Here is a 24,653-nt window from a genome sequence, read left to right on the forward strand (position 1 = left end):
GCCCATTAACTTCAGGGGGGAGTCTTATCCAGATGGTTTGCAAGGCAAGTGGGGTGTTTCTCTTAATGATTTTATGACTGCTCTCTGTGACAGAAGAAAAAACATTTATTAATCTCCTGGACAATCAGCAGCTCACTTAGCAATATTTCTGAGATACCCCAGGGAGAGGTTTTTGTAAGTATTTTATGATTTACCCTTTGCCCATGTTATTAACAGAGAAACTTGGAGTTATCTGTATAAAGGAAAAGAACAACATACTACATGTGATGGGTTATGTTTTGATCCATACCCATTGACTCCTGCTCTCGTGCAATCCCATTGACTTAAATGGGGCTCTGCAGAGATCAGCTTTCAGGGCCAGGGCCTAAATAATCAGTTAGTTTAACAAGCAAACACTCAGCTCTCACAATTTATGCTATTGGCATATAAATATGTATGGTATTTTATAAGGAAGTTTAAGCATAGCCATAAAAAGACATTCTTAACTACTTAAATTTCAGAAATATACCATCACAGTATATCTCCCTCAGCACCATTTCTATTATCATCTCTTGGATCTTCCTTTCTTTAACTGTTCTGAGAGCAATATTTTATAGCATCATCATATTAGAAAAAGATATACTTGTCTCTTCAATAATATGTAAGTTAGTGGTAAACAATATGGAAGTAGTAATGCCCAACAAAAGAAATTCAGATGTTAACATCATTAGTTTACTGTATCATAATTTTGTTTCACTAGCTGTATCAAGGAAGACCTAGACTTTTCCCACCTTTATTTCCAGTCACTTTCATCTTCCTAGATTACCTACAAGACCCTTTTAAAAATCCCTGACAGATGCAAAAGTTAGAATAAAACAAGTTTATTCTTAAGTCTAATGTAAAATACTTTTTTTTGAGGACCAAACTCTGCAGTGTTGTAAATGATGTTGTGATGAGGTAGTAGTGAACTGTAAGCACAGGCAGGGCTACCCAGAGGATTCAGGGGGCCAGGGGCAAAGCGGGGGAGCTGCGGCGCTTGTACTCACCCGGCGGAGGTCCGGGTCTTCGGTGGCATTTTGGCGGCGGGGAGGGGGGTCCTTCAGTTGCTCCATGTCTTCGGCAGCACTGAAAGGCCCCCCGCCGCCGAAGACCCAGAGTGACTGAAGGGTCCCCTGCCGCCAAAGACCCGTACCACCGCCGGGCCAGGCTTGTGGGGCCCCTGCGGGGGCCGGGGCAAATTGCCCCACTTTCCCTTCCCCAGGCGGCCCTGAGCACAGGAAACAATTGATGTCCCACAAGCACCTGGTTTAATATTGAACTGTATAAATATATGTCATAGATAATTGAAGAACATAACTACCACTGTGATAAAGCACACCAGATATTAGTTCTGGAAATCTCAGAATGCTTTCCCCCCACATCGCTGCTTCGCAAAGTTTGGGCTCTGAGCCCCTGGCCTACAAACTACATTCTTTGTAAATACTCTGTCACTACTGACCGCTCCAGTTTAGACTGACACCCTCCTATGAGCCTTTCCTGGCATTTTGTCTGGTAGCTGTCCCTTTAAACCTGGGAGAAAAGCCCCTGCAGCCAAAGTGTCCCAGTTAACATTTGCATTTGACTGTTATAGGCTATATTATCTCAGGATTTCTCAAACAGGGGTCGCCGCTTGTGTAGGGAAAGCCCCTGGTGGGCCGGGCCAGTGTGTTACCTGCCCCGTCTGCAGGTCCGGCCGATCGTGGCTCCCACTGGCCGCGGATCGCTGCTCCGGGCCAATGGGGGCTGCGGGAAGTCCCTCGGCCTGCGCCGCTTCCAGCAGCTCCCATTGGCCCGGAGCAGCAATCTGCGGCCAATGGGAGCTGCGATCAGCCGGACCTGCAGATGGGGCAGGTAAACACAAGCGGCGACCCCTGTTTGAGAAACCCTGCGATTATCTTCTATTCTGGTTGCTGAGTATTTTTAGATCCAGGTGTAGCAGTCTGAGTGGCCTGATCTGAAGCACTGACTAGAGGTATAGCATCAGTAAATCCTACCCCCAGTCATCAAAGGATCTTTGGTCTTCTCACAATCTGGCAATAGAGGTGAGAGAGGAATTAGGCCGGAGAACAGAGAGGGGACATGGATTGGGGAGAGAAGGTCAGATGGGGAGGAGTGAATTTAATGCTCCTGATATAGTAGGTGAGTTTCCATTCTGTCTTTTATCCACTGAACAGGAACAGTACATGCTGCACCAGCTCCCTCTTACTGACCTCTCCAACGCGCCTCAAACCTGACCTGATGGGAACATTTCTACGGTGATGGAGCAGTACAGTCTCTGAATGTCCATTCAGTCCTTGGCTTCACTGCCTGTTCGTTCTGATTATGATAGCAGTTTGTGTGATGTAGTCTGCTGTCCACTATGACATGGATTGGCACCACTAATTCATACTATGTAAACAACCAGATGGCAATGGCTTTCAGCGACTGTACTGCTCCATCACCTGAAAATATTTGTTAGGATATGGGGGTGGCTATCGGTATGCTGATGACATCCAGCTCTGTATCTCCAGATCATATGATCCAACTAGAATAGTGGATTTCCTAGCCCAGTTTTGGGATAGCAGGGGGCCTGGATGAGAGTTAGATGGCTCACTCTCACTCTGATGTTGGTTGGTAGGGGGGAAGCAACCAGAAGAGCGGCTATAAGTAACATTGCCATCTCTTAACAAAGGGGTTTGTCTGTCATTTGTAGGCCACATGTGCAGACAAGGAGGCTGGCTGGATTCCTAGCTGCTAGAGATAATAATTTAGCAACTATAGAAATCTGCCTGGAACCTGACACTTGGTGCAGAATTTGACAGCTTGTGGTTACAGGGTACATCTTGTAATGAGAACATTATGCTAGAATTAAAAATAAAGTACATTCCAAACAGAGCAAAGCACAATTCATATTGGCATTCCTGTATTTGTATGCTACTCATATTAATCAACCATACAAGAAAAACTTCATGGCATTGAAATCTTCTGACGTGGCAATTTCTATCAATAATTAATCACTTCCTCTACTTTATCAACTGCTGTCATCATCGGTCGGTAGATTTTCTTTTTCAAGCTATTCAAAGAAACCACAGACCTGTCTTTTTTTTTTCTTTTTATGACTTCAATTTGTTTTACTCGTCACAAAAGCAAAAACATAAATACTGTGTCTGGTACAATGATCGTTACTTGCATGTTAGATATTTTTGGCTTGTTGTGAGTTGCCCAACACATAGGAGCGTCACTGTTTTCAGACATGCATCAATTCAGCTGACAGTGCAAACCACAACCACAAGACATATATCTATTTCTTGATTTTTGTCTAAATAAAAATAATTAGAAGAGGCAGTCTGGTCTGGTGACTAGCCTTAAAAAGCAGGAATGAGGGCTTCTGAAATTCCAGATTCTGTATTTGTCTTGGCAGTCTCTGTCTATACAGTCTCTGTCTTGTGCCTCAGTCATGCCTTTGGAAAATGGATGGAGGAAGAGGTGCCATATGGTTCATGAGACTACAATTAACACTAGGCAATTCTGGATGATTAAACACTTAAACCTGCATGAACATGTTGCTGTCATCACTGACTTATAAAGAAGTACTTTTAAAAAACAATTAATTTGTGATAACGAAAGCGTTCTGTGAACACGTGTGTTTCATGGACCCAACTTGACACTCAGCAATCAGAGTAGGTGGCAATATTTGTTTGCCTCTAAAATTTGAAGCATGTAACTCCTTCTTTTGAGTCCCAACCTCCCTCACCTCTGGCTATACAGTTTGTCGATGTAAGCAACCTGAGGCTATATCTACACTACAAGCGCCACAGCAGCACAGCTGCAGCTATGCTGCTGGAGTGTAGACACTTCCTCCATTGATGGAAGGTGTTTCTCCAGCAAAGTAGTTGATTCACCTCTCCAAGAGGCAGTAGCTAAATGAATGGAAGAGTTCTTCTGTCAACCTAGCTGCATCTATAGTGGGGGTTAGGTCAACCTACCTATGGCACAAAGTGTGAAATTTTTCACAGCTCTGAGCAATGTAGGTAGATCACTCTAATTCAGGGTTTCTCAAACAGGGGTTGCCACTTGTGTAGGGAAAGCCCCTGGTGGGCCGGGCCAGTGTGTTTACCTGCCCTGTCTGCAGGTCTGGCCGATTGCAGCTCCCACTGGCCGTGGATCGCTGCTCCGGGCCAATGGGGGCTGTGGGAAGGACGGCCAGTAAGTCCCTCGGCCCTTGCCGCTTCCAGCAGCTCCCATTGGCCCAGAGCAATGATCCGCGGCCAGTGGGAGCCGCGATCGGCCGGACCTGTGGATGGGGCAGGTGACCCCTGTTTGAGAAACTTTGCTCTAATTTGTAAGCATAGACCAGGGGTGATTCTTCTCACACTTACACCAAATTAGGATTAATTCTATTTAAGTCAATGAAGTTTCACGAGTGTAAAATTGGGGTAAAGGACAGCAGAATCAGGCCTTAAATGATGAAACAAAATATAAAATACAAGCTCCTTCATCTTTTAATACAACATGGTTTTTCCTGCACAAAACATAAGTATACCTATAACCACCACCATTGGCATCCTTATCCTTCCTTGCTTTTATAATCTCCTTTAACCACTAAATAATCACCTCACTTATGATCCTTCACACCTTTTGAATGCTGCAACATTTCATCAGTGGAAACAAAATAAGTGTAATGTCAGGACAAAAAAAAAACCAACTAAAAAAAAGAAACCCAACACTGAAATAAGTGGACCCGGTTAAGGCAGATGCTGCATTAGAGAGGTTTTCTTTGTTTTACAAAGCCTATTAAATGCTGACTTTTAGTATGAACAGGCTGTAAAAGCCTTGTGGCAATGCTTTCCTAAACAGTTCCTATTGATATAAATTTGCCTTAAGTTCCGTCCATTTACTAGAATGCCATGCTGGGAGCTACTGGAGGTGTTGTAGCCTGGATGTGATGTAAAGATAAGGTTCTCATTGCTTGTGATAATTAAAAATCTCCTGGTATGTGCAGGAGTAGGGAGGTTAGCCTTCAGCTGCTTCTCTATGAATTTCTCTTTATAGCATGAGCTGGATGGGATATTCTTTGCTTTGCAGTGAGTTTGTATTTTCATTTTTAGTTTCTCTGGATAGAAGTGCTATATAAATCTCAGCAATATTGTTGTATTTTAGGATTTTCTGATTCATGCATTTTTGGATGCTCCTCCATAGTGAAGATTGCCTCAAGAAGTATTGGTCACCTAAAATATATTGAAATAAACAGATTATGCATAAGCCAGTATAAAGCAGAAGCAAAGATCTCAGCTGCAGGCTCATCTCTATTTCAGAGATGTGTATTTTCAGATTTCTAGAACTGCTATTGCTATAAAACATCATCTACTTTTATGTAGGTCCCCACAGTGTATTCCTCATTTTCTATTTATTTGGAAAGAAATAATTATTTCAAGAGGAAAAACTGAGACCCTTGGCAAATGAAGGAGATGAAAAAGAGGAGAGAGTGCACTGACGAAGAAACGGACAGGGCGTGAGATTCTGGGCAGAGTGTGTGTAGTGGCTCCCAACCCCGGCCATGTCTAATTTACAGCCTCATGAGGCTGCTCTGTGGGTGACAGTAGTGCCACAACCTTACAGATGCAGCTTTGAATCTGACACATACCCCTCCTGGCCCCAGTCCCATCTGCTCCAGGCAGCTTGCCCCCTGCTCCAGGCCTTGTGAAGGGGTCCTTGGAAGTAAGGCTTACAGCTGTTTCTACAGCGCCTTCCCCCTCCTGCAGCCAGTATGGGGCTTCGGAGACACTTTAGGCATCTGTAACTTTTAACCAGCGTGGGGGCTGGAGCAGGACTGAGGATCTCTCCCTGGATTTCTAGATACACCTTCCTACAAACCTGAAAAATGGTCAATGCTCAGTCTCTCTTTTCACCCCTATTTCATTTTCCTCATAGCTTTCTCCATACCGTCCTCTTTTTACTTTCTCCCCATCTTCATGATCTCTCTTTGTCTTTCATCTCTGCACTTATCCCCTCTTTTTTGCTTTTTTCTTTTGTTTCCTTTCAAGATCGCCAAAGCAGTGTCATCTGAAGATAGGGGGACCAGACAGCAAGTATGAAAAATTGGGATGGGGGTGTGGGGGGCTAATAGGAGCCTATATAAGAAAAAGACCCAAAAATCAGGACTGTCCCTATAAAATTGGGACATCTGGTCACTCTATCCAAAGAAGAAACTAACCGTGGGCTATGCGTTTATACACATTTGTTCACTATGGCAACTCTTGTTTTCACTATACAGTTTTCTCAGCTGTGAAGTTGCTATTGTCCAGAAAGTGGCTCTAGTCTGTTTCTTCTGCTGTTGGTATATGAATGAAAGCCTCCATAATAGAGGTTGTTACATGGACTCCAGAAGAGAGAAAAAGTGGGCTGTTCCTTGGACAAGATGTGTTTCAGATGTACAGATTACTAGTTTGGTCACACCTGGAAACAGGAGTTAGTTATTTTGTAAAATATTTGATTGTGTTATTTTGCTATCAAGGTACAAATTTATACTCACACAGCCCTGCGATATCTTTATCAAAGTTGCATGGGATGTAAATCAGCACAGAATTTGGCCCAGCATATTTTGTTCTTTTTAGATTATTAGAAACAAAAATAACCATATCTTCTCATTTGACTCATACTCTGATATCCAGTGGTGGTGGTGACTCTCAGTAGTGGTGAAACAAACAATTTTTAAAAACCAAAACCTCTTCCCAGGCAACATAAGTTAAACTGAAAAAAAGGCACTCATCCTGGGACAAGCATGTCTACATGAATGGGGGTGGGGGGGGGGTGAATAGGGTTAACTTGTATAACTATATCAGTTTTATTTCACGTTAGGTTATACCGATATAACTTCCCCATGTAAACAACCCAGTAAACATTTAAAGAAGCCCTTAAAAACAGGTCAGTGATCAATGTGTTTATTATTGTTTTTATTTGAATAAATGAATATATAATTAATATAATATTAGAGGTGCAAGAACATAGGGTAATATAAATCATCTTATTAGAGATAGATGAACATATTTGGATAAAATAAAACTGAAGATTCACTTAAAATCAAATCAAAACAATTTTTATGGGTTTTGACAAAGTTTGATGAACCAAAAAGTTAATCTGAAATTTCATGTCTGTCTACTGTACTCTTTAGTTCCAGCTGGAGTCAGAAGCAGAAATACAAAAAATAATGTGATGAAAACTAATGTAATCTTGCAATGTTTCTGATCCATTCTAAACCTGGAAGAACTGGAAATCATTTGAGAGAGTCAGTTCTCAAAAATATTTTCAGCCTAAATTCTTAACCAAGTTAGGGTTGGATAAGCTTCTCTGAACCAAACCCTTCAAATGTGAAAGGTTTATGCATCACTACTACTTAATAATAATGTGTCTATAAGTGAAACTTTTACTCAGACAAAGTTCTAGTTGAGGCCAATGTAAGTTCCACTGACTTGAACAAGGACTTCAGGAGTTGAACCAGTACTTTGTTTTGATTCTTCTTCATTCTTCTGTCTTTCACAAAAGCCCTATCTTCTCTTTGAAGATTCCATACTGTTTTTTTTATTATTGCCTGTCCCTTCCTTAGACTGTACAGTCTTTGGGGGCAGGGACTGTCTTTTTGTTTTGCATTTGAACAGCACCTAGCACAATGGTGTCCTGGTACATGACTGGGACTCCTAGGCACTACCACTATATAAATAACAATAGGCTACAAGGTTGTTAATAACTGTGGTGGTGTGGAAGAATCAACATTTTCCCCATGGTTTTGTCTTAAGTGACAGAGAAGTCACTTAGACTATACGGAAGATTTACCATAGTAGATTTGCCATTGTACATATAAACAAATAACTATAAAGTGGAGTAACTGGGTTGCATGACCAAAAATGGCTGGTCAGGGCTAACATTTCTGAATTCCAAAGTGCTTATGGAGAATCCAGATGTAGAGTAGGTTATAGAATATTAGGGTTGGAAGGGACCTCAGGAGGTCATCTAGTCCAACCCCCTGCTCAAAACAGGACCAAGCCCCAGACAGATTTTTACCTCAGTTCCCTAAATGGCCCCCTCAAGGATTGAGATCAGAACCCTTGGTTTAGCAGGCCAATGCTCAAACCACTGAGCTATCCCTCCCTAGGGTGAAGGGAAGAGTTTGGTCTGGAACACCTGATCCTTTTAACCAATGTTCATCAAGTATGGGACTCTGTAAGAATGGAGCTCCTGGTACAGTGACTGGTTTAAAAATGAAAGCATGCTCTGTGGTTTGGTGTGGGAACTAGACCTGTTTAGAAACGGAGCCAAAAATACCAAACTGGAGTTTTAATTGTTAATGTCTTCCTCCTCTTCTGTACAAGTAGCAGGGGTTTGTTCAAGGAGAATCCTTGGGAACTGAGGGGGAAAGGAATCCATCCTTGGCGATCATGGACAGCAGAGGATCCTCCTTGCAGCAGCTACCGCAGCCTTGAGATTGCAGTAGTCCCTGCCATTCCTGTGCTCCCATTCTGTGGGGGCATTCATGCTGGTGTTGTTATTAATCATTCTCATGTTTATTATTGTAGGACCTATGAACCAACCAAGAGCAGATACCTTCTTATACTAGGGGCTGTACAAACAGTGGGCAGACAGTCCCTGCCCTGAAGAGCTTACAATATAAATAGACCGACAGACACAGGTTGGGGGAAAGGGATACAACTCACAAGCAGCGCAAACAGTGTGATGGCAGTAATTGTCATGTTGGTTCCACATTAAGTTTTTGGGAGGGGTGGGGAGGGGGGTTAGTTAGTAGGGGATTAGCTAAATAAAAAGAAAGGTGGTGGGAAAGGAAACATTGAACGTTGAGAGGGACGGGGCAGGAGAGAAAAGGGTAAGAGGGACATATGTGGAGTGAAGCTGAGGTGATGAGATTGTGAAGGAGGGGGCAGGGTTGGAGCAAACAGCCAATCAGCACTGGGCAGAGAAAATCCAGTCAAAACTGTAGAAAGTTCTTTGAATGGCCAAAGCTTTGGCTGCTTCTGCAGCTACTGGTACCAGCTTGCCGGGGATATTAGTTTGTGGCTCCTTCATGAAGCTGTGAGCATGGACGTGTACCTTGCACAGTTCACTCCCCTTCCTGACACTTGCCCCTTCTGTGGTGTGAAGGAGACCCTGGAAGCACATCAGTCTCGGGTGTGCCAGGTTGCAGCCCCTTTTTCGACGCCTCCAGAACCTTCTCAGGTTCTGGCTGCACTTTTTCCCACACCTCCTCCTATTTGCACACCCATCTGTGGCGCCACGGAGTCACGAAACCAACTTGTCAACCTGCTCCTGGTACTGGCCAAGGTGCCCATCCACCATACCAGGAGGAGGATGCTAGACGTGGAGATGCTCTGTGACTATAGGGCCTATTTCTGCTCCTCCATGAAGTCATGTCTCCGGGCAAAGTTCCTCTAGGCTGCATCCTCTGGCTCCCTGGACGCCTTCAAGGAGCAGTGGGTGCTGTCTGGGATTTTCTGCTTGGTCTCCCGCTCTGGCTCCCTGCTTTTGACCCTGTGACCCTGACTTCTGTCCCTGATTTTTCATTTGTTGTCCCCCATGATCATTTGATGCTTGAGACTGGTGACTGTTCCCCTTAGGCTGTGGGGTGAGCCATTAGATGTCAGTGCAACTGCCATCCCCCAGAGCCTCAGTAGGCTGCAGATCCACTGGTGCCTCTGGTCTGCAAACCCCAGTGCATGTGGATGTATGGAACATCCTGCAGAGTTTGATTTGGTGGCATGAAGAAGGCAAGGATCCCCGGTACAGACTCTTCAACTCCTGCCCCTTGCATCCCACACAGAGAAACTGCAATGGTCCTGCAGCCTCAGGGACCCTCTGTGACCACAGAGGAAAGGGAGAACTTGCCCCTAAAAAAATAGCATTAAATGCTCAAGTCACTTATACAGGCCAATACCTGAATAGCTGGGAGTAGTCAAGGCCCCTAGCCAATGCTGAGGTACTTCATGTCTGGTTTAAAACACAACAATCCATGAAAGTCAAATATTGTGTCTTTTCAGAAATGTTAATTCGTTTTAAAACTGAATCAGGAGCTTTTTTACTTAAATATTTATCTGGAGTCAGTTTGGTTTTCCACTCAGGAAGCAGTCGTTTCTTGTTTAACTTGCCAGTTTTGGTGCCAGTAGAGTTATGACAAACAAACAAAGAAGCAATCAGATCATTGGGTTTCAAGTTATTTAAATAATTCCTCTTCTGAACATCCTTTTTGATTGTTTCCTTTACTTCTGTTTAAAGAAGTGACATCATGATATGCTGCAGAATCCTTCTCCTTCCAGGCTGAAGCTGTTGGCACTCTTTTATTGAAGATCTAAACAAGGTCTGGAAAACTGATTAAATAAGGAAGGCTGATGTTTTTAATGTAAACATGGGCCCCAGAAACCTTTTTCTATGTCAGTGAGAGACAGCTTTATAGGTTGTGATTTCTTGTGTGACTTTGCCATTTATGAGCTTGTCCCTCATGGCCTTTTCTACACTATGATCATAGCCGTGTATGTGTGTGTGTATAAATATAAAAAACTTGGAGTATAGATTGTACAGTTATGCCACAAATAAAATTCTTATTGAGGCTTACAGCAGTATTTCTAGATAGTGTTCCAGTTTAAAAGGGTAGATTTACTCCAGTTTTATCACAGGCTTTGAGGTGCTTTGTATGACTAATCTTGATACCGAGTAATCTTGTCAAGTGCAGCAGCTGCATGGTTCCCCATGACTGATATCTGGCAATGTTTGCTGGTGAATCAGAAACAGACTCATTGCAAATTCTGTCAGAGAGCTCAAGGTCCCTTTTCCTCTTCTTTAGCTGCTCCTACCAACAACCCGTTAGCAAATTAGCAATAGCAGAGAGCTCCGTTCTCACTTCAGTGTCATGAGTGCAAATCACCAGAGAGGGGAAAACGAGCAAATGTGCTAAAGCAGGATACACTATGTTGAGTTAACATGCCAGACACATGTACTTTGTTAGTACTAAACAGTAACAGGCTGTTCAGGGTAGATGTGCCTTTAAAACCTAGTTCAGAATCAGGCCAATAGAATGGATAAAATTTCCTTTAAAAAGCTGCTATAAAAAGCATCCAGATGTTGCCACAATAATGACATACACCTGCACCAGATGCTACTAACAGCAGTGGCAGCTGTCAGTATGCTTCAATAGGTGACTGCAGTTTGCTGCAAGTAGTATGACATGATAGTGATCATAGAAAATAGAGCTACATTGCCAAAACCTTTTCTCCATAGTACTGCTTATATCTATTTGCTTCTCTTGCCTCCTTCCAAAATAACTGCAAATAAGATAATGGCAACAAATATAATAAGCACAATCACTGGTTATTAGTGACTACTGTTAAGCCTCTCTCTTGTTTCCTCGGAATGAATTTAACTCCAAGGTAATGTGACAAGTAAACAGTGAATAAATATAATGGGGCCTGTTTATAAGGAACTCCTAATAGGGAAGTTTTAGCTCTACTAGTTACTGAAACAAAAGAGAAGTGCTTGTTTTCCTTAAGAGCACTCCTATCGAGTTGTATCCTGTTTACAGTGACGCACAGCTCTGGATATTCCTTAATTTGTATAATAGTACCACCCAAAGGCCCCACTGAAGATTAAGGCCCCCATTGTGCTGTGAGCTATATAGTAAAGAGACAGTTGGAACAATCAGGCTGACTAACATGAGTTAAATATAATCAGTGTAACAGTAATCCATACATGTCCTGAAGCCAGAACCTGTCATCCTTACATAGAGTTGTACTTACTCGGCAAGTAGCTCCATTAAAATCAGTGGGATTGCTCAGAGTGAGGTACTACTACAGAGTGGTTAACAGAGTGGAGGTGGGGGTGGGCAGAATATGTCCCTAAATGAAGATGAGAAGCAATACCTGGGCGTAGCAAATAAATGGAGGGACTGTAAAGGGGAGGATAAGAGTTCCGGTGCTAGGAAGATTTGTTACATAGTCTAGCTATGTGCACAATGAGATGGTCTTAACTCAAACTGTTCTTTTAAAAAAAAAATTGTAAGTAATCTGTCTTGGCCATTTGCCTAATTTTGCTTGTAAAGTGCCGTGCACATCCATGGTATTGTAAAAATAAATAATGCATAGTTATAATGTTAATATTAGACAAAGGGATGCTGACACAAAATAATGAACCATGCTAATTTGCACACAGATACCCAACATGCATTTCCAGCTCAGAATAATACTGATGTCCAAGCTCTGAGAACAAGCAGAAAGTGCTGGCCCGTGCATGCAGCGAGATCTTTTCTAAAATGTATTTTCCACTTCAAAACAAACATCTGTAGCTAGGAATCAATATGGAGAAGTTCAGGATGAAGCTTGGAGAAGTTCAGGATTTAATCATCATGCTCCTGATTCTCTTCTACTAGACTAAATCAGAAATAATGAAAGAATGTAACAGGAGGCAAATCAGGGCCTATGGACCAAATTTATCTTTGGACCAAGCCCTCTGAAATCAATGGAATTATAACAAAGATTAATTTGTCCCTGTGGGTTTAATTTAGATTTCCCATGTTCTCTCTCCTAAATGGGAGAAAATGTATGTGAGGCCTAACCATTTACAGTCCATGAAGAAATAACCATGGGAACCCTACCATTAGTAGAACACATTAGTGCACATGAGAAGCTCATATATACTGCATAATAAGTCTTTTGACATTTGCTTTCACTTGTGAAAAGAGCTAAGATAACTCAAGTGTGGCTATGTTGCTCCCTGACATGAAGTAGACAACCTCATTAGTTTATTAGCATTAAGAGGTAGGAGCTGTGACTTCAGAGGATTTAAGGCAGAAAGATACAATACTTGACTCTGTGTGTGTGTGTGTGTGTGTGTGTGTGTGTGTAAATAAAAATACCCTGAAAGGATGCAATTTTTCAACACCGTCCAAGCTATTTGGATGTCCAGTTCCCATAAAATTAAAATGTATGTACGTTGGGCCTCTGAATCCTAAAGATAACTTTGGATATCTCTGCCCAAGTCGATAAATTATATGCCAAAAGAACTAATTATCCTTTTTTAATTTTGGCTCTTCAAAACAAGGAGAACAAATCTATCTATTTCAAAGATTAGTAAGAGATACTTTAGCCAGTCAACTGTCTAAAATGATTCACTGCAGATATCTCCTGAAAGAAGATAGTGTAGGGCTCTGAAGAGTTTAGCTCTGAAGGGTTTTGTGATCATCAGAAAATCCAGAATCCATGGTGCATATGATTAGGACCATGTGAATCAAACTGTAGAATGTTAAAGAATACGTACACTGAAGGCTATATAGTACTACTACATTATTTTAAGTAAGACACAGGTTCAAGTTGAGTAGCATGATGTGTAGTTGCCCAAAGGTGTATAAAACCCCTACACTAAGACAGTGGACCTCTTACTATAGGCCAGCTCTTAAGATAGAGCAATTTGTATGGAGAGCTGCTGCTTTTAGTCTCATACACATCTATTCATAGTAGAAACTCTACTCCTGTGTGTGTGTGTGTGTATTTTACCCCTTCTACACAAACAGTAGAAGGGGTAAAATATAACGCAGGATTTAAGCAGACAAGATTAAAATAAACTTGCTTTAATGAGATGCCTTTCATTCTCTGCCTGCTATCCCCACTACTCTAATCTTTCTTGCATTTTGCAGTTTGATCTTGGGTTTGCTAACCCTCCAACTTTGGTGTAGTCAGCACATAAAATTATAGTTATACCATAGAGACAGCAGACAATGAGAGAGGGAAAGCAGCCACACAAGATACAGACAGGTGCTTGGTTTTGTTTGTTTAGTTTATTTTGTCTAAAAAGTCTGTGTGAACTCTAAAATAATTCTGGATTGGACTGAAAGTATCAGGAAGTGTCACTGCTTGAAGATGGACAGATTCTTCATCCTTGTCACTGAAGGAGCTCCTCAGACAACTAGAAAGTGTGATTCACCAATCACGGCTGCAGAGCCATTGGTCTGATGGGCACACACCTAGCCTTTGGATATATCCTAAGCATCCAGGCTGTTTAAGGATGGATAGCACTTCAGAGGTTATTGTGATGGAAACAAAAGTAAATAAAGTTGAGAACCAGCTGGGTAACCAGTTTCCATTACATTTTTGTACCAAACCTTCTATGTAAGCCCACACCCTCCATGTCGGAGGACTTGAAAAAATCTCCTGTAGAGATATTTTGTGATACCATTTCTGTAATGGAGGCTCTAAATATTTGTATAAAACTGCAAGGATCCTTTTTATGATTTAACTGTTAGTAAATAAGCCTGGCAGAAAAGAGGGTAAGCACTTAAAAAAGAGAGAGAGAAAGAATCCAAAAACCTTTAGGAAAAAACGGTATTTTCCTTTCAATACTATTACTTCACTTAACTTTGGAGTTTCCCTGTGCTTTACTCAGAACAGTTGTTTTGAATTTGTCAGCACTTAATAATGCAATTGAATGTAAGAGCGATGTTTCTTTTCCATCACATTGCAGAATCTTTTTTTGTTCAACTCCTAAAGAGACTCCAGTCAAAAGAGAAGCATTTTCTTTCTGATAGATCAGTTTGAAATTCATAAGAACAGCCATACTGGGTCAGACCAAAGGTCCATCAAGCCCAGTATCCTGTCCTCTGACAGTGGCCAATGGCAGGTGCCCCAAAGGGAATGAACAGACAAGTTATCATCAAGTGATCCATGCCCTGTCCCCCAATCCCAGTTTCTGGCAAACAGAGGCTAGGGACACCATTCCTGCCCATCCTGGCTAATAGCCATTGATGGACCTATCTTCCATGAATCTATTTAGCTCCCTTTTGAACCCCGTTATAGTATTGGCCTTCACAACACTCTCTGGCATGGAGTTCCAGAGGTTGACAGTGCGTTGCGTGAAAAAAATACTTTCTTGTGTTTGTTTTAAACCTGTTACCTATTAATTTCATTTGGTGGCCCCTTGTTCTTGTATTATGAGAAGGAGTAAATAACAGTTCCTTATTTACTTTCTCTATACCACTCATGATTTTATAGATATCTATCAGATCCCCCCTTAGTCGCCTCTTTTCCAAGCTGAAAAGTCTCAGTCTTATTAATCTCTCCTCATACGGAAGCCATTCTATACCCCTAATTATTTTTGTTGCCCTTTTCTGAACTATTTCCAATTCCCATATGTCTTTTTTGAGATGGGGTGACCACATCTGCACACAGTATTCAAGGTGTGGGCATACCATGGATTTATATAGAGGCAATATGATATTTTCTGTCTTATTATCTATCCCTATCTTGATGATGCCCAACATTCTGTTTGCTTTTTTGACTGCCGCTGCACATTAAGTGGATGATTTCAGAGAACTAGCCACAATGACTCCAAGATCTCAAATTCACCTTATTTGTGAGATGATCTAAGCAAACAAATGATTAATATAACCCTGTACATTAAGCAAATTAATTCTCAAAGAGACTGTGATGTGTGCCCATCTTATTTCTGAATTATTCCTCCCTTCCCCTTAAGTTTGTGTATTTTTGTGAGTAGGACTTAGGTTCACCCCATTATAGAGAACTAGTCCAGCTACAAAAGATAGATCCAGATCTGGGTTCAGATTTTGCACCCTAAACCCCAATTTTGGGGAGGGTGGTTTGGTGGCTCGGATGCAAGATCTGGTGGGTTCGGCCCATCTCTACTTTACATCAGTTTTCAGAGAAGGAATCAGATTCACAAAAGACTAAAACTGTGTAACCCCCCAAGGATATTTTGCACTTTTATAGCACCTTTTGTCTGATGAACTCAATGTACTTTGCTAACATTAATGAATAAACCCTCACAACACCAGTGTTAGTAAGGGTATATTATTATCTCCTTTTTACAGATAGAGAAACTGAGTCACAGGGCCTGTACATGACTTACTCAATGTCACACAGGAAATTTGTGCCAAATACAGAAATAATACACAGGTCTCCTAGTCCCAGTCCTGTGCTTTATCTAAGGGTCATCCTCCACCTCCAAAGATTTATGGTCCAATCCAGCACTTGTTTCCATGGGAATTCTAATAATTAAACCACTGCCTCATTTGGGTTGTTCTCTGTTTGAAATTTCCCTCTAATAGAAGTTTTCATAGTGATTTGTCTGATTTATGTTCTCATTTGTCTAATTTCTGATTTGTCTGATTTCATAATGATTTGTCTGAAATTTGTTTATGTTTCCTCCAGAGGAAAGGAGGAAAAAAGTGGTACAGAGAAAACGTATTAAAAACCATAAAAGAACCTACACACATGCTAACAAGCTTACCAGAGATCACCCTAACATGGACTCTGGTGGGAGCAGTCCCTTCAGTTTCCCACCAAAGGGATTCCTTCTGGTGACAAGTTCATTACAAGTTCTCTAGCCTGCTTCTTGCTTGCTTATATATACCTGCCCCTGGAAATTTCCACTACATGCATCTGACGAAGTGGGTATTCACCCATGAAAGCTCATGCTCCAAAACGTCTGTTAGTTTATAAGGTGCCACAAGACTCTTTGCTGCTTTTAAAGTTCATTACAGCTTCAGCTCAGAACAAATACGCAGTCCTTCCAACCCTACCCTAAGGATTGAGGCCTTCCGTGGACCAGGTGTCCTCACCATTTGCTGGATCAGGAAGAACCCCCTAAGCCAATTTAAAACCAGGCTGTTTATCCAAAAACTCTTTCTTTGTCTGTTGGTCCCTGGAGAATCCAGTTTGAACTAGTATTTCCAAACCTCTTGCGGGGGAGTGGCTTCAAAGGGCCGATCACAGAAGAAGTACAATAGCACCTCCACTAGAGAAGATACATACAAAGCCACAGTAGCACATACAAACCTGCATTTTAATACAATGTGCCCAAAAGGCATTAACCCTCATTCCATAAAGTTTAATTTAATTCAATAAAGCAGGGGTAGGCAACCTGCGGTCCTAGCCACTGGACCGGGGGGCTCTGCATTTTAATTTAATTTTAAATTAAGCTTCTTAAACATTTAAAAAACCTTATTTACTTTACATTCAACAATAGTTTAGTTATATATTATAGACTTCTAAAAATGTTAAAATGTATTACTGGCACACGAAACCTTAAATCAGAGTGAATAAATGAAGACTCGGCTCACCGCTTCTGAAAGGTTGCTGACCTCTGCCATAAAGTTTGTTAATTTCATAAGATTTGTTCAGAATATTACATAGGGTGACCAGATGTCCCGATTTTATAGGGACAGTCATGATATTCGGGGCTTTTTCTTATATAGGCGCCTATTACTCCCCACCCCATGTCCCAATTTGTCACACTTTCTATCTGGTCACTCTAATATTACAGGACATTGTCAGTCTGCCATACAAGTCATATCCAATTTCCAGCATGAAGATGGCAGAATTGCACATTTGTTCATTTTATAGTTAAAAATATACAATGTATTGCACCAGTGAGGGATATTTCTAGGCAGATGTCTGTTTTCAGTTTCGCAAATTTCTAAGAAGCCAAAGACTGAAAAATATAAAAGAAGCAGTTGATGATACAGTCAGGGCCGGCTCCAGACCCCAGCGCGCCAAGCGCGCGCTTGGGGCGGCAGGCGGCTCCGGCGGACCTCCTGCAGGCATGACTGCGGAGGGTCCGCTGGTACCGCGGCTCGGGTGGACCTCCCGCAGGCACGTCTGCGGATGTTCCACCGGAGCCGTGGGACCAGCGGAACCTCCGCAGGCACGTCTGCAAGAGGTCCCCCGGAGCCGCGGGATCGGCGACCGCCAGAGCGCGCCCCGCGGCGCGCCGCCCTGCTTGGGGCGGCGGGATTCCTAGAGCCGCCCCTGGATACAGTCAGCAGGAGGGATGGAATTACGATTTGTGTGCACAGCCCCATACTGCAAAAAACAAACTAATCACCATTTACCTTAATCTCGTAGACTGGGTGCCTGGTCCATCAAGGTTACATGGTGGTTATGAAGAATTTAGGACACCATCCGGAGCAGATGAGCTGTCATTTGCATTTTGTTCTAAAAGCCCCCCTCTTACCTCTTGGTATTTGAGGTGTTTAGTACATAAATGTCATTTTACATATTTTTCCCATATACTTGTATATCACCTTTAAGAAACTCAGGAAAAAATGTGTGCATCTGTGTGTCTATCTTTACATCTGATATAGTAGACTCAGTATTGCCAAGTCCAAATGCTCAAAAATCATGAATCAGACGCTAAAAATAATGAGATTGTCTTTAAAATCCTGAAAGTTTTAGAAATAACAATTCTGAGGTGCTTCTGGTGTTGTACCTTTGGAGTTCAGATTTCCAGGCTTTTCTTCACAACTATGAGGGCTAAAATCGTACTTTTTTTTCCTTTTTTTTCTCCTCCCCAAATGAAAGCCAAGAGTTTCAGCCAATTACATGCCTCTCAGACTTGGGACTTTAAGAAAAGCATCAAATATTGCAATACTTATGACAAATTTGTGAGAGTTGGAAACACTGTAGACCCCATTTGAAAGGATTAATCTAGATCAGGGGTCACCAACCGGTAGATTGTGATTGATTGGTCGATCCTGGAGCCTCTGAAAATTGATTGCGATCTCCAGCCACTAAAAGTCTGATGGCTCAGCGGGGCTAAGGCAGACTCCCTGCCTCCACGCCATTCCCAGAAGCGGCCAGCACGTCCCTGCGGCCCCTGGTGGGGGGAGGGCAGAGGATCTCTGCGTGTTGCTCCTGCCTGCAGGCACCACCCCCGCAGCTCCCATTGGCTGGGAAGGGGGAACTGCGGCCAATGGGAGCTATGGGGGCGGCGGCGCCTGCAGGGATGGGACAGTGCGCAGAACCACATGCCCCCCCAGGAGCCTCAGGGACATGTTGGCCGCTTCTGGGAGTGGCGTGGGGCTAGGGCAGGCAGGGAGCCTGCCTTAGCCCTGCTGCGCCATCAAGTGGGAGCCACCCAAGGTAAGAACCCCAACCCCATGCCCCAGCCCTGAGCCCCCTTGTGCACCCCAAACCCCCTCCTGCACCCCAATACTCTGCCTCACCCCAACCTCCTGCCCTAGCCCGGTGAAAGCGAGTGAGGGCGGGGGAGAGTGAGCAACGAAGCGAAGAGGGGTGGAGTGAGCAAGGCACAACCTCTGGGAAGGGGCAGGGTAGATCCTGGGTTGCACTTAAATTCAAAAATTGATCTTGTGCATAAAAAGGTTGGAGACCACTGATCTAGACAAAGGTCATTTTCCCAAACCAGCTTTGTATATAACTTGTGCCATTACCTAAGTCTTGGCAGAATTTGGTTTGCAAGTGCATTTCACATATCCTCTCCATTACCTCCGCATTTTCCTCTTGTTTCAGTAACACCTCCTCTCCCACATATACAGATTAACAATGTAACCTGACTTACATACTGTGCAACTCCACTGAGGCCCATGGAATTGCACAGTATGTAAGTCAGCACAAATTGTGGTTCAGAGTATACTAATTCTTTATGTTGTTCAAATTATTCAAATCACTTAATTAAACAATTAAATGCACTACTGAAGTTAAATTTCCTAGCAACAACCTGAGAAATCCTTACAACTGATAATTTAAAATGGATGTTTTCCCAAACCTTTTAATAGAAAAACTGTGTTTCAAAACAACTGTTGATGCAACAAAGATTGTATAATGGAAAAATGATTAAAATAGAAATAAAGGGATTTTGAGCCACGTTATACTGGCTTGGTTATTGAACTATAGTTCCCAGAATGCTCCTGTGTCTGACAGACATCCAAATATTCTGTAACAAACAAACAGTCACAATTAACCATTATGTGTGATGGTTCATATCTTTCTGATATAATGTTTGCTTATGATCTATTCAACTGAATGGCTTGTATTATTTCTATATGGAAAACATCATTTAAAAACAAAACCATCAATGTGACACCATAAAAGTCTTATTAGTGACTAAACATGCTATGAACGTGTGCATGGAACTGCTTGGCATATCTGCATATGTGATGTAAGTATTACAGACAGATGGAAACATTCAATAGTGCTGAATAGGAAAATCTTTCCCTTCTGCTATAAATTTACAGAGTTTCAAGCAATCTAATTTAAGGAAATTCCATCTTCCAGTACTGTTAATGTTAAGAAAAAAAGTATACATGACAGGTCCCATTTTAACTAGATATGGGGACATCGGAATAATGTTAGTGAAGGACAAAATGCAGCTGTGGGAAGTTGGTCTGTGTGCATGGTGCAACTTACCTACTTGTAAAATAACCATAGCACCCATGGAGAACCCCTTGTCCCCCTTTCTGTTTTGCAGACTTCCTAAATTGCATGTATTATGTTCAGTCTTTCCTTCACTCTTCCTTTCTATTCCTGAAATGAGTGGCTGTGGAGATGAACTCTGTTATAAGCTGCAGTGCCTGAGGAACACAGAGCCCTGGAGTAGCCCCTCCCTATCCTCGTTTGAGCCAAGGACCAGCTGTGTAGCTGGTAGGTTTCCCTCTCCAGGCTCAGCTCATCTTTGCCGCTGCGCCTGCTTCCATTCTGGTGTCTTGTCCTGAGCACATAAGGAGGCTTGGTGCAAACACACATACACTGAAGGAACTTGTCTGCTGCTTTGGAAGTTTTATTTGCCATAGTTCCTAGAGGGTTCATTTATTCCCCCCACCCCTTCTCCCCTCTATTAGTTCAATCCCAAAGAGCTGTATTATTTTCCTCACTGGACGGGCGACTATGCTTCTGCTGTATCTCCTCACTGTGCAAGGTAAGGGGGCCCAGATATGGGGAGAAGTTAGGTGGAGGGACCAGCAAACTTAGTCCCTGTTGCTGTTAATCTCTTTCTTGCCTTTGTGGGCTGTTTGCTTGTGAAAGCAGTGAAATGCTTGTAAAGGTCCTGTGTGTGCAGCCTCACTTTGGAAGGTGTGAGTGAGGCAGCATCTTTCTGTTGGGGGCTATAATGTAACCTGTGATATCAAAGTGAAAAAGGAGTGTTGAATTCAACAGGTTCCATATGCTGTCCTTATTCCTGGTGCTTCCATGAGTGAATGAGCATGAGACCTGCTTGCCTAAGTTGCAGAGAAGCATGTGGTTTCCCTCACCATTCTTTTCATTCTGAGTGCAATGCAATGCTATCTGTGTGAACAGAGCTTTCTTTGTCCCTATAGTTTTGCTGTTTGCTGGAGCTGTTGAGCTCTCTGCTGGGTCTTGTGCCTTTGAAGACAGCACTTGTGGCTATGAATCAGACTATATATTTTTGCCATGGATTTTAAATGAAGAAGGTAAGGATGACTTTTTGGTATTTACAGGGACGCACTGTGCTTAAAAATGAACAAATACATTTCTATACCTAGGCTACAATAAACTAAAAGTATCAAGAATGGAAGAATCTTAAATTTCCAATGTACTTTTCATGGTTGATGCTGTTTAACTCTTTTACATGAATACCACTGAGGTCTGTTCACTTTTGTTTATAGTTTCATTGGTTCTCAGTCTTGTAATGTTTAGTTTACAGGCACTACAGAGAGAGATTAATTTGTTTTAAAATACCTGTTTCCATGGGAATCTTACAGAAATCATGGTAACTTTCTATTGGTTTAACTATTTTTGGTTTCTCTATTGAGGAAAAACTCATTTTTACAAAATCAGTATTTCAGACCTAATTTAAGTCATCTCCTTAAAATTGTGGCTCTGCCTACTCTCTTTCTCTACCTTTATATATGAAGCATTGTGTCTTAAACTTCTACGAAATATTGCTGTTTATATTAAACACATGCTTTCTTCCATCCCAGAAGTGACTGCATTTCTATGGCAGGAGAAGTGATGTTTGTATATGTTATCATTACTATGCATACCTCATAGGGTTGTTGTGAGGTGTATTTAGCAATGTTTGTTAAATGTTTTGAGATCCCTGGATGAAAAGTAATACATGATTGCCAAGTATTGTTGGTGTTCCGATATTCTTTTTGGTCCATTGTCTGGTACCTACAATTGAATAGGAAAAATTGCAATTCACTATTTTTGACATTGTATTACTGAGCTATATTGGGAAAGTATGTGACAGTCCAAATTCCCATGGATTTCACAGGCAGTGTTGCCAGAGTAATGATTGCAGAATTTGTCGTGCTCTATGTAATAAACACAATTTGGGTATAACTGAGAAGTGAAAATATTTATATTGGGGTATGGCAGTGGGTACCATGCCATACATAGGATTAAATTTGGGTTCACATAATAAAAGGAAGCCCTATTAGCTGTGGTTATGGTGGCGACATAAATCCCCAAAACAGGGTCCAGGTATAATAAAGTGGTGAGTATAGATACCTATAGATAAATCCTCTCGTCTGCTCTCCTTTCAGCCTTCCAACTACTAGAAGATTTTCTCTTTGTGTTTCCAATCCCTCTCTCTAACTATTTAAAATAACAGTACAAAACAATGCCGCTCCTAAGAGCCAAATGGAAGCAATGTTAACAGTCTCTGCTACCACTACTCTGTCTGTTAGCATCACTCATTGAATTGGCTCTTTTGGAAGCAGCACTTCCTCTTTGTGATTGACAGGAAGCCCTGTGTAAAGTGTTGATGATTCAGCCCAGTGTAGCAGTGAGACATTGGCAGCAACCCCTGCAGGGACAACAGTATGAGATGAAGAGTAACTGTTATGGTGCTTGAAAGAAAAAAAGAAACCAAATTGGAGCACAAACAGCCACAGTGCCCTGGCTCACCCCTGCTCCGCCCATGAGCACGAGCACCCCGAGCACGCTGTGGCTGCTTCACTTCTCCTGCCTCCCAGGCTTGCGGCTTGAGGCGAGAGAAGTGAAGCAGCTCACCTCTGCCCCACCTCTTCCCCCAAGCACGCCGTGGCTGCTTCACTTCTCCCGCCTCCCAGGCTTGCGGCGCCTAAGCTAAGTGGCCACGGCGTGCTCGGGGAGGAGGCGGGGCAGGGGTGAGCTGCGGCGGGGAGTTCCCCTGCGTGCCGCCCCCCCCTTTACTTGCTGCAGGCGGACCTCCCCGTGCCCCAGCTCCCTCCGCCTAACTGCCGGCGGCGACCGGGGTGGCCGAAGATCTGGCCGCCACGGTTGCTGCCAAAGAAAATGGCGCCCCCCAAATGCCAGCGCCCTAGGCGACTGCCTAGGTCACCTAAATGGTTGCACTGGCCCTGCACATAGAGCACTAATTTGATTGGTTGCAACACTCTTTATTTTACCTGAACATTGCAGTTACAGCTAAGCTTCTGTCACTGGAAATCACTATTTTTATTAAGGAATATATAACTGGATTGTAAAGTTCACTCTGGGAGGACAGTTGGGGTAGTAATACTTTTAATAGGTAGGGCTCTGTCAATATTTCCGTTATAAATCCTTTTTCCAGGAGTTTGTAACTCAGTGGTAGTAAGACATTCCAGGCTGACATTTGGCATATAGGGTATTAGCCTGTCTGAAATTTATTCTGTATTGTAACCAAAACTAGTTTAAAATGTTTCATCCAACTTTTGCTTTCAGGTGTACATAACCAATTTGTCTCAGATACTGTTTTGCTCCATAATACAGTACTGGGAGCTGATATTTGCAGACTAACCCAGGTGTGTCTGATCAGAGTGTGCATAAGTTGTGTGTTTACTGGCACGACAGAGGAAGTTAAGGATGGGACTGGCAACTTTAACTGTGACTTGTTTCATTTATTTTAGGTTGTTTAAAATCTTTTATTGTTTTAAAGTAGCATTTACTATTTGGAGTACATACCCTTATAGGGACTACTTGACTAGCTGTTTAAAATCTTTCAGCTCTTTCATCCTATAAATCTCTCAGTAATATGGTATCATGCCAAGCAGTTTAGGTGATATGTGCATAGTTAAATCCCACTGAGAAATTTCCACTCCATACTTGAAAGCCTTTTGCTCAACTGCCAATGAAGCCAATGTGTACTTAAGAGCCAGACCCAGATTGGACATAAGGGGCCAAATTTTGCTCTGGTTTATACCTGTGTATTCCCAATTAGATCAGTGGGAAGGCATGGATGCAACTGCCCTTTGAAATGCTTATGACTTCTCTTTAACTAGCTAAGAGTTCTGAGGTGGGTCAGTTAGATAAGGATCACATTGGGATAGTTGGAAAATAAGTTGAGTACCATACAGTTTTACCATTTAAATAAATCTAACTTTTTACCTGATCTTTTGACAAGTGAGCTTGAGTGGTGCTGCAGTCCTAATTTTAGCAAAAGTCCTACTGGAAAATCAAACAGAAATATTCAGTGTTAAAGTCAACAGGAGTTGTGCCTGAGAAAGGACTGTAAAATTGGGCTTTAAGGCCCCAGTCCTGCAATAGGATTAATGGGATGGATTCTTGTGCCCAAATGAACCTGCATTGACTTCAGTGGTACTCTATGTGGGACTAAATTCTGCACAGGTGGATCTAAATGTAGGATTGGGGCCTAATATTATAAACAGCAACGTTCCCTTTCTATCTGATAGCTGTTCTGGGGAGGTCATTTACTACTAAAATTTTACATTCCAAAATGTAAATGCCACAAACTGTTATCATGTATTGCTAAAAATCACTTGGTAAAGAATAATATAAAAACTAAAATTGGCTCAAAATATTACAAATCCTCTCTCTAAAAGTGTCTACCCAGTACAGAGGAGAGTGTACAGTGTTCAGTAATGTGCAAGCCCTAGAGAACTGAACCCCAGCTGAGTAAATATAACATTA

At 42.3% G+C, this 24,653-nt stretch overlaps 2 protein-coding genes across 4 annotated transcripts in view; both read left to right on the forward strand.

Moving 5' to 3' along the window:
* Positions 1-6,885, forward strand: part of CFAP95 (cilia and flagella associated protein 95) — a 97,065-nt gene extending 90,180 nt beyond the window's left edge. The window contains exon 7 of the mRNA XM_045020293.1: positions 6,856-6,885. Within this exon, the coding sequence (XP_044876228.1) occupies positions 6,856-6,870 (15 nt within the window). The 3' untranslated portion in view covers positions 6,871-6,885. The remainder of the gene's footprint in view (positions 1-6,855) is intronic.
* Positions 6,886-20,467: 13,582 nt separating this feature from the next.
* Positions 20,468-24,653, forward strand: part of MAMDC2 (MAM domain containing 2) — a 108,006-nt gene continuing 103,820 nt past the window's right edge. For all 3 annotated transcript variants that reach the window (XM_045022501.1, XM_045022500.1, XM_045022502.1), the window contains exons 1-2: positions 20,468-20,715; positions 21,116-21,229. In XM_045022501.1, coding sequence (XP_044878436.1) covers positions 20,685-20,715; positions 21,116-21,229 — 145 coding nt within the window. In that variant the 5' untranslated portion in view covers positions 20,468-20,684. The remainder of the gene's footprint in view (positions 20,716-21,115; positions 21,230-24,653) is intronic.

The sequence above is a fragment of the Mauremys mutica genome, chromosome 6 (assembly GCF_020497125.1).
Source record: "Mauremys mutica isolate MM-2020 ecotype Southern chromosome 6, ASM2049712v1, whole genome shotgun sequence".
NCBI lineage: Eukaryota > Metazoa > Chordata > Testudines > Geoemydidae > Mauremys > Mauremys mutica.